General features: G+C 50.9%; 1 protein-coding gene across 2 annotated transcripts; it reads right to left on the minus strand.

Annotated features, from left to right (window-relative positions):
• Nucleotides 1-769: 769 nt before the first annotated feature.
• Nucleotides 770-9,849, minus strand: GLI1 (GLI family zinc finger 1). Of its 2 annotated transcripts, XM_044678429.1 has the most exons (11): nucleotides 9,750-9,849; nucleotides 9,176-9,268; nucleotides 8,657-8,852; nucleotides 8,269-8,413; nucleotides 7,788-7,877; nucleotides 7,268-7,405; nucleotides 6,729-6,878; nucleotides 6,101-6,265; nucleotides 4,260-4,490; nucleotides 2,839-3,127; nucleotides 770-2,619 (listed from the first exon to the last, which is right to left on the minus strand). In XM_044678429.1, exons 1-11 carry the CDS (start codon nucleotides 9,847-9,849, stop codon nucleotides 920-922), a joined length of 3,297 nt encoding a protein of 1,098 aa, XP_044534364.1. In that variant the 3' UTR covers nucleotides 770-919. The 2 variants fall into 2 exon arrangements, with proteins under 2 accessions (XP_044534364.1, XP_044534365.1); XM_044678430.1 differs by lacking the exon at nucleotides 9,176-9,268 and having other exon boundaries at nucleotides 8,657-8,822.
• Nucleotides 9,850-14,153: the final 4,304 nt, after the last annotated feature.

Raw genomic sequence — 14,153 nt, forward strand, 5'->3', positions numbered from 1 at the left:
GGATCCCATGTCATAATGACGATCAACTGGGAAAAACGTTCTTATTCTGACCAATCCAGTGATCCAAGATAACTGATGAGATCTGAGTGCAAATCGAAGTATATTTTTCACTCTATTTTTTTTTTGCTTTTTAAATAATATGGTTAATACAAGCATTTTCCATGATTTTACAGGTATAAATGATTTTCATATTGTTTGCTTTGTCCGTGGGTGGGAACAGGCAAGAGGGAAAGAAAGAAAGAAAGAAAGAAAGAAAGAAAGAAAGAGAGGGAGGAAGGAAGGAAGGAAGGGAGGGAGGGAGGGACGGAGGGAGGGAGGGACGGAGGGACGGAGGGACGGAGGGAGAAAGGATGAATGAATCTTTGCACAGACTGTCCCCCATGCATCCTGCCTCACTGCCTCATAGAATGCCTAATTTCCTTCCAAGCCCGGCTTAAATGCTTCCTACAGGAAGCCTTTCCACATCCCTCTTCCCTAACCTATTGCTTTTATGCTCTTCCTTCCTTGAGCCCATATTACTTTGTGTTTACTTGGCATAAATGTTGTACTCCTCTGTGCACAGATGTTTCTCCCCTATAGAATGGAAGAATGCTTCAGAGGAGGAATTCTTCCTCTTTTTCTTTGTAACCCCTAGCCCCTGGCATGAAGCATGGCACATACAAGGGCATGATAAATGCTCATTAAATTGAAATGAATTCTCCTCTCCCCTGATCTCCCGTTCCCCTACAATGACACTGGAGAGCAAGGCTCCTTCTTAAACAGTTTATTATCATCATATCATTATTAAATTCCAGGAGAATCCCCCTAAAATATATACAGACTTTGTACAGTCTTCCAGCCCAGTGCCCTGAGCTGAGAGCTTCTAAAGGAAAAGGATGAGGATGGAGCCTCCAGGTTCCCTTTTACAAATCGAGGCCTCTTAGGCAGTAGAATTGAGGAACTGAGTCTCTCCGGGCAAGGACCCCAATAAAACACTCATGTTACCTACGGTCATGTTGGGGAGTGCAGAAGGTGAGGTGTGGGGGATACTCTCCTCAGGACGGGGAGATAAATGATTCAGACTCTCAGTCTCATCCAGAATGGCCACGAAATCCAATTGTGTGTTATCCAGGTCAAGGGAATCCAGAGGGTTGCACAGCTGTCCCTCTGGGGGAGGGCATAAGGTGGGACCCCCACCTAAGCCCCCTACCTCTGGGTGACCACAGCTAGGGTTGCTGCTCCCTGCCTTCAGGGGCCCATAGCACGTGGGCAGAGGAGGCAGAAGTCGAGGAGGTACCACCCTCTGGGGACTCCTCTCCCCTGACACCCCAAAATTCCCTTGGCACGGTGGGAGGGCAGGATATGCTCCTGATTTGGGAGAGAGCAAGGCAGGAGTCAAGCCAGAGGTGTATGTGTTCACTGAGTGCTTGGCATGACCTGAGCTAACTTGGGGCCTCCCCAGATATCTGGGGCTCCAATAATGAAGGTCCTGGTCTGAGGCATCTTCTCTCCTTCCACCCTCCCATAGAAGGGCCTGTTGTGATTGCACATAGCTACAGACAAGCTGAGCCTTGAGCTGCCCTGTGGAACTGGAAGAGCTCATGAAATCAGGGCTGGTCTGGGACTCCGAAGAATTATTAGGGGGTGCCTGGGCATAGGAGGATGATTGCATATAATTTGAGAGTGGAGGTTGGGAGAATGAGGAATGGGGCAGGGAGGGACTGCCAACAGGGTGAACACTGAGGCAAGGTGGCAACCCTAGGGGCACAGTGTCCATCAGGCACTCCTGCTCCGGCTTGACATGAACTTGTCCAAAAGGTCCAAGCTGAGAGCACTGATTATATTCCCCTCCACTACCTGCTGTGGCCTTGGGGGCTGAGTAAACCCTTGTAGGGGAAGCAAACTCACCCCAAGTTCCCGGGGTAGGGTTGGAGTAGGGCCCAGATTGAGGGCAAGCACTGGAGCCATAATCATCAGGGGGGCCTAGACCCCTGGGTCCGTAAGACTCAGATGTCATCCCCTCAAGGGCCCCATAACCCAGGGAGTCAGCTGAGGAGAAGTCCCCATAGGGGTCCAAGCCACTATTCATCAGAGGATCCCCATTTTCTGGTTCCTCACTCATCCCTAGAGTTTCCATGACAACATTCTCAGTGATGCTAGGGGGTCTAGGGGAGTAGACAGAGGAGGATGAGTGCGGTTCAAAGTTCCGTCCCGCTCCAGTCCCAGAGGCTGGGGTGTGAACACAGCCCAGGCTCTTGAACCTCTGGACTCTGGCGGGGGGAGGTGGCCCCGCAGACCTGGCAGGGTCACTGGCCCTCCTGGTGATCCCTGCACCAGGGCCGTAACCAGGATATTCAGCACCAATCCTCCAGGAGGGACCAGGGGGGCCCCCAACCCTCTCCAAACTGGGAGTGGAGGAGAGAGTGGCACTGGCCCCTCTGGGTGTGCCATATCGAGCATGGAGCAGGTAGTGCTGGGCAGGAGGAAGGCCTTGAAGGGACCCAGAATGCTCTGGGGGGGATACAGGAGGAAAAGGAGAGGAGCGACGGCTGATGGTATAGGCAGCGCCGGTGCTGCTGGAGCTGCTGCCTCGGTAGGTGGTAGAGCCAGGGGGCCCTGGGCGACCAGCCATGGCAGGGCCTAGGGGAGAGGAGAAAAAAGACTGGGACGATAAAAGGCTCTCCCACATTTCTCCTTGCCCATCCACAGCAAAGGCTGCTCTTGCCAGTCCTAACCTTAAACCTTGTCCCGAATTGTGGGGGGGAAACCCGTGAGCCCACCCCAAACAATCTCCCCAACAAAGGTCAGGAAGGACCTCTCCCCCTATCTAAATTTCCTCCCTCACGCCAGGGGTCTCACCAGTGCCTGTCAGGCTGGGCAGCTTAATTCCACGAGATGCTGACCGAAGTTGATCCAACCTTAGATTCTCCAGCCGCCTAAGGGTCGATAGACTGGGAGGTCCAGGTTCCAACCCCCCAGCCCCGCCAGCCCCGCTGGCCCCTGGGCCTTCATCCAGGCTATAGAGGTCTTCGGTGCTGCCCCCCAGAGTGCCAGCCATATCCACGCCACTATCTGTGTTGGTCACACTGCCTAATGGGGAGTGATCGCTGCTGCAAGAAGACTGTGCTCCTGGACTCGGCTGTGGCTTCTGAAGGGAAAGCAAGGGATAAAGGGTCAGTGTTCACTCCCTCTCCCTCCCTTCTTCCATCCAGCCTGGTCCTCTCTTCCAAGAGAGACACAGGAAACCCTGTGTTTGTTCCAGAATCTTGGAATCTTGAGGATGGAGTGGAGAAAAGACACAGGGATGCAAAGGATGCTGGGATAGCTGGGAGAATTGGGAAAAGTGCTGAAGAGTTAAAAGTAGGTTTAATCAGAGCTTCTAGCTGCTGTGATGGGAGATGGAGGTGAGTCTGAAAGGCAAGATCTGAGGGGGAAAAGCTCTAAATTCTAAAATCCGTGCCTATCCCTAGGGAGGATGGAACAAGGGAGAAGACAAAGGGCTGGAACTGCATGGGGTGGGGGTGGAGGGGAAGAAAGACATCTAGAGACCTTCCTGATGACTGTTGTTGTTGAGTCTTTTTCAGACATGTAATACTCTTCCTGACCTCATTTGGGATTTTCTTGGCAAAGATACTGGGATGGTTTTTTTCATTTCCTTCTCCAGATCATTTTACAGATGAGGAAACTGAGGCAAACAGGATTAAGTGGCTTGGCCAAGTAAGTGTCCAAAGTTTGATTTCAACTCAGATCTTCCTAACTCCAGGCTAGACACTCTACTGCACCACATAGCTAACCCAAGTCGGGGGCAACTAAGTGACTCAGTGGATATAGATATAGCACCAGGTCTGGAGATTGGAGGTCCTGGGTTCAAATCTGGCCTCAAAAAATCTGTGTGACCCTGGGCAAGTCACTTAACCTCAGTTGCCTAGCTCTTACTGCTCTTCTGCCTTGGAACTTATACGTAGTATGGATTCTATGATGGAAAGTAAGATTTTAATAAAAAATAAAGAAATAACATTTTTTTGAATGCTGGCTCTTTGGATTTGGAGAAATCATGGGATTTCTTCTCACACGTAGGCATTTTCACTTCTGAATATTGGGGGCTGTGGATGGAATGGAATGGGAATTATATATAGCAAAACTGAGAAGAGATGACTCGAGCAATCCTCAAGTACCCGTGTGTTTGGATGGGAGAGTGTGGAAGGCAAGGGATGCCAGTAATGGCTCCTATCCTGGTAGATCCTGGCTACAGAAGCAGAGGAATTACAGATGTGACTCACCAGGGCAGCATCAGACACTGTTAACTTGCCCTCATCCCGGCTGGGGCCCCCTTCCCTCTCCCTTTTGAGATCCAAGGTTGGAAGGGCCAGCACCCGGGATGGGGGACCATCTCCCCGATGCCTCTTAGTCACATGTGCATCTGGGCCATGCACCGTCTTGACATGTTTTCGGAGGGAGCTGGGGTCTGTGTAGCGCTTGGTGCAGCCAGGTAGTTTACACACGTACGGTTTCTATAGGGTAGAAGAATAAAGAACAAGAGTCATGATAAGAGTGGAGCAGAAACATGGTCTAGTGTAAGAGGAACCCTAGAGAAGGAAGAGGTGGGAAAGACATATGATCCTGAGGAAAACCTGGAAGAATGTGATAAGTGTCAGGAAGCAAGTTGGGGAACATACAGGACTGGGAAAATAGAAAAAATACATCAGGCAACATGAGAGATCATAGAAGACATGACGGTCATGGAGAAGACACAATGAGTTCATAGTAGAGAAAGGGGAGGTGAGAAAGTAACAGGGACAACCTTCGAGTTTCAGGAGAGATGAAGGGGAGACAAGGATTGGAAGGGCAGAAAAATTATTTGTTGTTGTACAATCGTTTCAATCATGTCTCCATTTGTGGCCCCATTTGGGGTTTTCTTGACAGAGATACTAGAGAGGTTTGCCATTTCCTTCTCCAGATCATTTTACAGATGAGGAAACTGAGGCAAACAGGGTTAAGTGATTTGACCAGGGCCCCACAGCTACTAAGTAACTATCTAAGGTCAGATTAAGTCTTTCTAACTCTAGGCTGGACACTCTATCCAACGCACCACCTCACTGCCCAGAAAAATTAGAGAGTGGTATAGTTTGGTCAGAGCAAATAAGGGACATAAAGGAAATATGGGTGTTGGGGTAAGGCGATGCAAAACACAGATGGAGGGTGACTGGATAAGAACTATACAGCTTGATATGGGGACTTGCCCCATTTTGACCACTACTCTAAGTTACCCACCCCCTTCGTCACAGAGAATGGTGGTTACAGCGGCACAATAACCTTCGCTGCCATGATGGAGGTGGGCATATATGACCAGTTGGAAACTAAGGAGGGGAGTCTCTGGGGAGGGTCTTGGTGGTGTGCTTAGCTGTTTGACTTGGCAGCCTGCAAGGGGGGTGGTGGTAACAATGGTCATTGTAGAGAAGATTCCTGAATGGAGAGAAGAGCTGCCAAATACAGTGCCAAATGTTTAAATGGATAGCTAAGGATCAATAGGGTCTTTCTGGGTTGGGTGAGTCTATGTGTGTCATGAGCAAAGGGTTCCCCCAATTGGGGATGGGGCAATGACATAGGATTGAGATTGAGGGGAGGGGACACCTCAACCCCAACAAATGATCTCAACAAGAAAATTCTCTAGAATGATAAAAAAAAAAACCCCGGAAAGACCTACATGATGCAAAGAACCAGGAGAACATTGCACACAGTAAAGGCAATATTGGATGATGAACAATTGTGAATGATTGAGCTATTCTTGACAATACAGTGACTGATCCAAGACAATTCTGACAGACTTGTGATGAAAAATGTCATCCACCTCCAGAGAAAAAACTGAGAGAATCTGAATCTATTTCACTTCCACAAAATGACTAATATGGAAAAATGTTTTACTTTATTACCATCTCGTGGAGGGGAAGGGAAGGAAGAGAGGAATGGGGAGATTTTGGTTCAATATTCAAACCAAAACCAAAGGTCAAAATTGTTTCTACACACAATTGAGGGAAAAAATAAAATATTATTTTTTTAAAATTCTCTAAGTTGTGTGTTTGTGCTTGAAGAGTTCTTGGATAGAGAATTAGCAGGGTCTCACCTCACTAGAATGGGTCCGGTTCTGGTGTTTAGCCCGATCACTGGCATTGCTGAAGGCCTTACTGCAGCCTTCATGCTCACACATATATGGCTTCTCTCCCGTATGTGAACGAAGGTGGGTCTTCAAGTTCTCGAGCCTTGAATAGGACTTCCTGCACCCCTCAAACTGAGGGGACACAAAGGATCAGAGAGTCCTTCCAAACAGAGGGACTCTTAAACTAGGGGCATATAAGGAAGCCCCTCCAAGGGCAACATGGAGCAGAAAGCATTTCTTAAAATCAGAGAAGATAATAAGGGAACTGAGGGAGTCCGTAAAATTTGGGGTGTGGGATGGCAAGAGGTAGGGAGGGAATATGGGACTTAGTATATGTTCTCTCAGTGTGAATAGACATGGAGATCAAAAAGTGAGTGCCTCTTCCTCAAGTCTTTCAGAGCCAGAGGACCTGGGGATTTCTGTTTGGGAGATACTCTGGTGGGTAGGATTGTCGCAGGGGGTCAGGGTTCTCATCCTGTACTTCTTTCACTGTCTGTATGGGGAGAGGGGGAGGTTTGGCTGGAGAGCCCTGGATAAAAGCTATAGGCCTGGGTTGTGCTGTGCCTCATGGGTACCAGCAGGAGTGGCATCTCACCGTGCATTTATGGGGCTTTTCCCCTGTATGTCTTCGCATGTGAACCACCAGCATATATTGCGCCTTAAATGGCCTCTGCTCTCGAGAACATCCTCCCCAGTGGCAAACAAACTCCTTTCTCTCACCATGGATGTGTTCACTGTTGATGTGCTGTCGATGAAGGCAAGATGGGTTTCAAGGGAGAAACACAAGGAATTGCAGCTCACTGGACAACCAAGCTCAGATCTTGCTTCCCTAAAACTCCCAGAACCCCCTACCACCATCCCCACTTCTCATGGCAGGGCATGAGGCGTAGAGGTGGAGGAAAATCATGCCATAGTCCTCAGATCTCTACTCCATTAATAATCTCATTGATATTTAGAATCCCACCTCTCTTGTCTGCCCTCCCTTAGCTCTTACCCCAGCCTTAAACCCTGTTTGTTCAGGAACAAAAATAACTGCCCCCTGATGTCTTCCACCCTTTCCCCCACTCTCTTTCTCCCCCCACGAGCCTCCTCCAGTTCTCCTGGACACTCCTGTCTCCCTAGATCACTACTCACGTGCACCAGCTGCTCCTGCGATTCAAATTCAAGGTTGCAGCCATCCCAACGACAACTGGTCTCATACACACATTCAGGCTCCGGCTTTTCTTCTTTCTCCAGTTCTTCCCTCCCATCCAATAGTCCCAGGAGAGCATCCTGGAACAAGGGAAGTGAAGGCTGCACCACACCTAGGCACTCTTACTTGAGCCCCCAGGCCTTCCCTCCATTCTTCTCCCCTTAAACTGAGCAACCATAGGATGTAGGAGAATCCTAGAGTCACAAATATGGAAGATACCCTCATAATTCTCTAGTCCAACGACTAATGAGCAAATGGAGGCTCAGGGACATGTGATTTGTCCAAAGTCACCCAGCCAGGGACAGAGCTGGGAACTAGGACCAGGTCTTCAGACTACAAGCCCAGGATTCCTTCCACTTTCTCCCCAACCTCACTCCCCCAGCCTAGGATTCAGGGCAGAAGATGATGGGGGTGAAGGAGATGTACCTTCCATTGACCTTGCCATTCCTCTTCCTCCTTTACCTGTGTGCCTGCAGAGTTGGGACTGGACATGTTGCCATCAAGTGGCTCCTCAGTATGTTTGCTGACCAGCATGCTCAGCTCAGATTTCAGCTTCCCAGTTGAGGAAAGAATAATGAAAGTAATCCAAGGAAAGAGCCTCCTCTCTGTTTCCCAGAGACTGTTCCTTCCATCCCCAAATACTCAATAACCAGCTTGAGGTTCTCCATGTGGAGAGAGCATCCTCGACCTCTCAAGTACTTCTTCCCAGGATCACTGAGAGTGGTGGTGGGAGCACAGGTAAGGGCTCACAGACACAACTACAGAGAGGTGCCTCAGTTCCCATCTTTTTTTTTCAAAAGAAAGCCCTTACCTTCTCTCTTAATATCAATGCTAAGGCAGAAGAGTGGCAAAGGCTAGGCAATCAAGGTGAAGTGACTTGCCCATGGGTGGAAGGTGCAGGCGAGTGAGTTGGAGGAGAGAAAGGAATAGCATGAAGGCTTACCTGGTAGTTTTGGAGGGGCCCCCGGGATTGGAGAGGTGGCCTCAGCCTGCCCTGGGTGGGGTCATGAGGGCCACAGGGTGGGGCCATGAAGGATGGAGTTGCCCTTTTTTGGTGATTCATCGGGGGTGGGAATCCCAGAGATGGGCTGTGGAAGGGGGAGGGGGTTAGGGTTAAGATTTCAGGACATTTCTAGGGAATTCTGAGGGGCTGTTTGGAGGGGTTTCTGGGAGTCTTAGGGAAGGAGATTGGAAAGGTATTTGTGGAAGTGCTGAGGGAATTGTAGAATGCTTTTGGAATGGTTAGAATCAGGATCTTGGGGAAGTGGCAATTTTTGGTGGGAATCTTAGTGAATACTTTGAGGGGCCCCTTGCCCCAGAGCTGCCTGCACCTGATGGTGCCGATGGAGAGGTGCCCATAGGACCCCCCTGGGGGGGCACAGCTTGAGTTGATGAAGGCAACAAGGGAGCTGGGTGAAGTTCGAATGACGGTCTGCAGGTCCAGGCTGGCGTCTGACAGTGGTGAGATGGACAGTGCCCTCTTCTTGGTCAGCTTGACTGCATTCCAGTTTGGGGGAAAGATCGGGGCTGGGGCAGGGGACATTGAGGGGGGATGGGTATAGCAGAGTGGGGTGAGGTGGGGTTTGGGGTATTTTCCCCTGTCCCCAACCCAAGGGTCCCAACTGTCTAGAAAAAAAATCACCCACTGACCCTACTCTGACCCACCAGCTTCCCACTTTTGACCTCCTGATTCCATCTTTAACCCCCTCATCCCACCTGTGATTCCCAGAACTCCTCTCTGACCCCTCTTGTCCCACCCTCATCAGATCAGGATTCTAGCCCTCTCATTCTCTCCTGGGACTGGGCTGGTTAAGTTTGTCCTTGAGGGAAGAACATGCCTAGGACCTCACCCTCGGTACTGCTGATGGTCTCTCTAGTTGGCCCATAGCTGTGGGAACTGGACATGAAGTTGGTTTGATGGCAGAAGGACAGGCCAGTCAATCCTGGAGGAGAGCACCAGGTGAGAGGATGGAGGTGGTGAACCAACCCACCCTTTTCCCCACCCAGCTATCTTCAGTTCTCCAGGGTAAAGAGATCTCTTAATATGTTACACATATTAAGTGCTAAATAAATGTTTCATTCATTCATTCATTCATTCACTAATATATTTAAAGAGGTGCAGAGCAATTTTCAACAAGCTTTCTCAACATCTTAATTCATCATCACAACAACCTAGTGAGGAGAGCAAATACCATTCCTATTTGTTAGATGAAGAGACTGAATTTGAGAAACACATAGGGTTGCCCAGGGTAGAGAGGCAGGGTTCCTAGAACCAAAATTTAAGCTGAAGGCCAAGACCAATCTACTATATACCCTTGCAGAGAGGACAATAGGGGCCTGGGATGGCAGTGGCTTCAGCACAGATCTCTGGATCTGAATGTGGTGTTTTCCAAACTCCTGTAGACCTAAGTGGTTTACACTGACCTTCAGTGCCCATGCCCTGGGCACCCTGACTAGGGAGGGATGGTAGACAACAAGATTCTCCATAGCTACTGATGGTAGGAGGAGTAATGGAGTTGAACATGGTGCTTCAGGTGAAGATTGGGTGAAGAAAAGCTGAGGGGAGAGAGACCTGCAAGACAAAGGAGGAGGGACAACCAGATGTCCCTGGTAAGTACAGGGCTCTGGGCAAACTACTCAAAGTGATATTGCCCTGCAGAAGAGAATCATTGCTGATAAAAATAAGAAAAAAACAGAAACCAAGGATGCATATGAAAGATACAGAGGACATTTATAATATACTTTTTTATTTTTTACTAAATTTATTCTAGTAATTTTACATAGTAAATACTAAATTTACTAAATTATTTAATTTGGCACCTAAAGACTCTATGTGGTAGGTATTATTAGCCCTATTTTGCTGTTAACAAAATTGAGGCACAGAGAAGTTACACAGTAAGTGTCAGAGACAGGATTAATATCTAGTCCTCCTCCAATTCTCTTCAGTACTCTCTCCACTGTCTCACATTGTACCACAGGAATAAGGAGAACCATGTATGGGGAGACACAGAAACAGAGAAAGAAAGAGAGATGGGGAAAGGGAGGCAGGGGGAAGGGAAAGAGACAGAGAGAGAAAGGAGGGGAGGGAAAGAGAGAGAAACAAAGATAGAGGGAAAGATAGAGAAAGACAGAGAGTCACAGAGAGAGACAGAAAGAAAGGAGGGGAGGGAAAGAGAGAAACAGAGAGAGAGGGAGAAAGAAAGGGAGAGAAAGAGAGAGAGAGAAGAAGAAAGTTGTCATAGTTACACTCACTTTCTCCGGGTGATTAGGTGAGGGACATCTGGGTACAGTAGTGGATAAAGGCTTGATTCTCAATTAAGAAAATTAGAATTCAAATCTTCCCTCATATACTGACTAGCTCTGTACCCTTGGACAAATCTCTTCGCCTCAGTTTCCTCAACTGAAAACATGGAAAATATTATCATTTACTTCACAGGGCTGTTTTGTGAGGCTCGACTGAGATGAAACAAAGTTGAAAGCACTATAGAAATGCTACATATTATTGCTTATATCTAAATATTATATCTCTGTATATGTATATAAATTGTGCTTAGCCCCATATGTAGAAGTCCTTCCTCGAGCTCTTCCCTGCTTCCTCGGACACTAGCAGCGCCAGAGTAAACAGGAGGGTACGAGACTGGATGATTTCCCCCGTTTTAATGGACCCTAGCTTTCTCCCAAATTCTTCTTCCCCCTTGGGTCCCCTGCTGAGCAGCTTGCAATAGCGCTGGTGTTCAGCAGAGGGAGCCCTCACGACAGTCCCAGAGAACAGGCTGGTTGTTGGTCCACAGTGGGAGGCAAAACTGCTCTCGCTCTTTTTTCCCTTCCCTACCGCCTGGCTGGGGGGCGGCGGGAGGGAGGGGGACAGGGAAGACACTCTCAGGGGAGTCACACAGTGCCAGAGGGCAGGAGCGAAGGAAGGAGGGGTGGAGGCGCAGAAGGTTTTGCTTAGGTAGTGGGCTGCCTGCCTGCCTGGAAGAAATGAAGAACTGTTTTACCATCATCAACACACACACACACACACACACACACACACACACACACACACACACACACACACACACACCACACACGTCTGGACACACACACACACACGTCTGGGGAGTTGGGCAAAGAGAGAAGGAATGAAAGACATAGAGATAAAGAAGCGGCGGTGGGAGCCAGAGCCAGAGCTAGAAACCGAGATACACAGAGACCCGAAAAGGGAAGAGGGCAAAGGAGGGAAGAAAAGGGAGGAGGGAGAGAGAGGCAGAGATAGGGAGATAGAGGAAGGGAGAGGGAGTGGAGAGAGACAGAGAGAAAGAGACAGAGACAGACACTCAGAGAGACAGAGACAGAGTTAAGATGCAGAGAACCAATTTCCCTTGCCTACTCCACTCACAGATTCGGTTCAGTTTGGACTCCACTCCACGTTTCTCAAACTCCCGAGGAATGAGGGTGGGGTGTGGTAGGGTGGGAAGGGGGAGCTAGAGGCGACGCGGTGGGTGATCCCGGGATGTTGGGATTTAGGCTGTGGGAGGAGGAAGATGAGGCGGGGAGCACGAACCCCAGAACTCAGCCCTAGACCCCCCCCATTCTTTACAGATCGCGATCCCTCCCTTCCCAGCCCCAATCCTGCTTCCAAGACCCCCCACTTGACCCTGGCATTCAGTCGAGGTGGGTGGTGGGTACAGCTGGCTGGCAGCTGGCTGGGGTGGGGTAGGGGGCTCTTTTCCTGACTCCTCCCTCTGTGACTCACCGGGTTGAAGGAAGCAGTTTCACAGCTCCTCCCTCCCCCGGCACCCCATCCCTCCAGCCCTGCCAGAACTGCATCCCATCCATTCTGTTGTCATTCCTCTTTCGGTGCCCTCTGCTTGGGACCTGGAAGCCATGTGGGGATGGAGGGTACCTCTCCCGTCACCCGTGGGGTAGCCCTGTCCCTCTTCACTTGGGTGTAGGGAAAAGTTCCCCAACTTTTTTCACTTCAGCCAAGTTTGCCAGGGCGGAGAAGGGTCGGGGCACTTATCTGTTCCTGAACTTCGGATCCCCACTCCCTTGAGGTCCCTAATTTCCCACCCCCTTCCCCCAACCCCTGGGAGCAAGCACCGCCCCCTCCCCCGGACCCGCCTTCCCAGGGCTCAGTCCCTCCTCGGCCCACCCAAGTTGAGGCCGCCCGACTCTGGCTGTAGACGGCTCTGCTCCCTCCTGCCCCCCCCCCTAGAGATCCCAGCCAAGCAGGCTGGGGGGGGGGAGGAGGAAAGGGAGGGCGTCGAGGGGCGGGGCGCATTCCACCCTCCTCACTGCTCCTCCGCCAGAAACCAGGCGGCGGAGTCCCTGGTTGTAGTGGGGGTGTCTAAATATAGAAGCCGGGGGTCCTGCGGCCAGTGGGAAATCTCGTCAGCTGGAAGGAGTGCTAGGGGAAGATCCATCAGGAGGGGAGACAGAGAACTCCTAAAGTTCTAAGGAAAGAAAGATGGCAGGAATAGCTGGAGGAGTGGGATCAAATGTGGGGGAGCAGGGAATCCTGAGCTCCTTGAGATCCCCGTTTGGTGTCCTAAGGGTTAAACCCTCCCCCCGGAACCCCCAAGTGACGTAGGGGGCGGGGCTTGGCATCCTGGTGGGGATGCCGGACTGTAAGGTAGTGTTGGTGGGGGGCTCCTAGTCCCACCTCTAAGAGAAAAATGCTCTCCCCACCCACTCGGGGAAATTGCCCCCGGCCCCATCCTTTGGCTCCAAAGTACTGACCCTGGGACCTGTGCTCCACATTCCATTGTAGAGACCCCAGTCCTCCGCCCCCCAAAACCCTGGTCCGTCTTCCAGCCCCCTACGGGGCCCTCTGTCCTCCCTCCCCTAATCCGGACCTAGGAGCCAGCTGTGTGCTGAAAGATTGTTTCGGGGTCATGGGACCTGAAAGAGGCTGAAGGCCAGGCAGGGTGGTCTGGGCAGAAGGAGGGGGCTTTATAGTCCCCAGGCCCTCTTTGGGCGGGGAACTAGATGGAAAGGATGAGGAATAGGTCCAAGCCCAGCCCCACAGGGGTCTCCCCGGACTATCCTTAGCGCCCTGGTGGTCCTGAGGTCAAAGGGTAGAGGGAAAGTCTCCCCGGAGATCCTTTCTCCCCTGTTCCACACACTTTGGAACCCAGGAGTTCCTCCGGGAGCAACGAAGCGACAAGGTCACCATAGGTCTGAGGCCTAAAGCAGACAGCCACTAGAAGCTAAAGGGACAACGCCACAGCCTTACCTGGCCAGTCCAGGAGACATAGCCCCCAGCCCAAAGCGAGCAGAGAAATTCAAGGCTCACACAGAGACTGGAGTACAAGCTCAGACAACACTACCCCTCTTTTCACATGTCCCTGCAGGTCTGGGGTCACCCACGGCCCAGGATCTCTGAATCCCAAGACACCTGAGGCCCCTTTCCGCGGACCAAAGCTTTCACCTAAGATCCCTCCATCCCCAGGAAGTGAAGGCTAGCTAGGAAATCTTTCTGATAGGTGCAGGCGAGAGACAAAGAGCCAGGGTGATGCCCAGGACCCAGACAGGGACCGAGGAGCTACAAACTTTCTCCTCTACCTCCACAGACAGCTCCCACCACCACACACACAGACACACACACATACACATACACACACTGCCCTGTGCCGAGAGTTCCATCGCGGCGTGGGTGGCTTGAGGTGAGAGTGTCTGGGAATCCCTCTAAACCAGTGCCCCCCTCCTCAAACCCCTCCCCCACGTCTCCCAGGTGGTCCCTGACCTGGCCCCCTTCTCACCTCCATCGGGGCTCGGGACGCGGGATGCGCAGTCCAGGGCTGGAGTCGGGGCTGGGGGGTGTGCAGTGGGGAGCTGGGGGGG

Source organism: Gracilinanus agilis, chromosome 5 (assembly GCF_016433145.1).
Source record: "Gracilinanus agilis isolate LMUSP501 chromosome 5, AgileGrace, whole genome shotgun sequence".
Classification (NCBI taxonomy): Eukaryota; Metazoa; Chordata; class Mammalia; order Didelphimorphia; family Didelphidae; genus Gracilinanus; species Gracilinanus agilis.

Excerpts from the sequence above, each read along its gene's own strand:
- GLI1 (XM_044678429.1), bottom strand. The coding sequence starts at position 9,849 with ATGTTCAACTCCATTACTCCTCCTACCATCAGTAGCTATGGAGAATCT. Across the intron at positions 8,853-9,175 it reads GACCATCAGCAGTACCGAGG|CCCCGATCTTTCCCCCAAAC; the intron begins GTGAGGTCCTAG and ends CCCCTGCCCCAG. Across the intron at positions 7,406-7,787 it reads CCAACTCTGCAGGCACACAG|GATGCTCTCCTGGGACTATT; the intron begins GTAAAGGAGGAA and ends CCCTTGTTCCAG.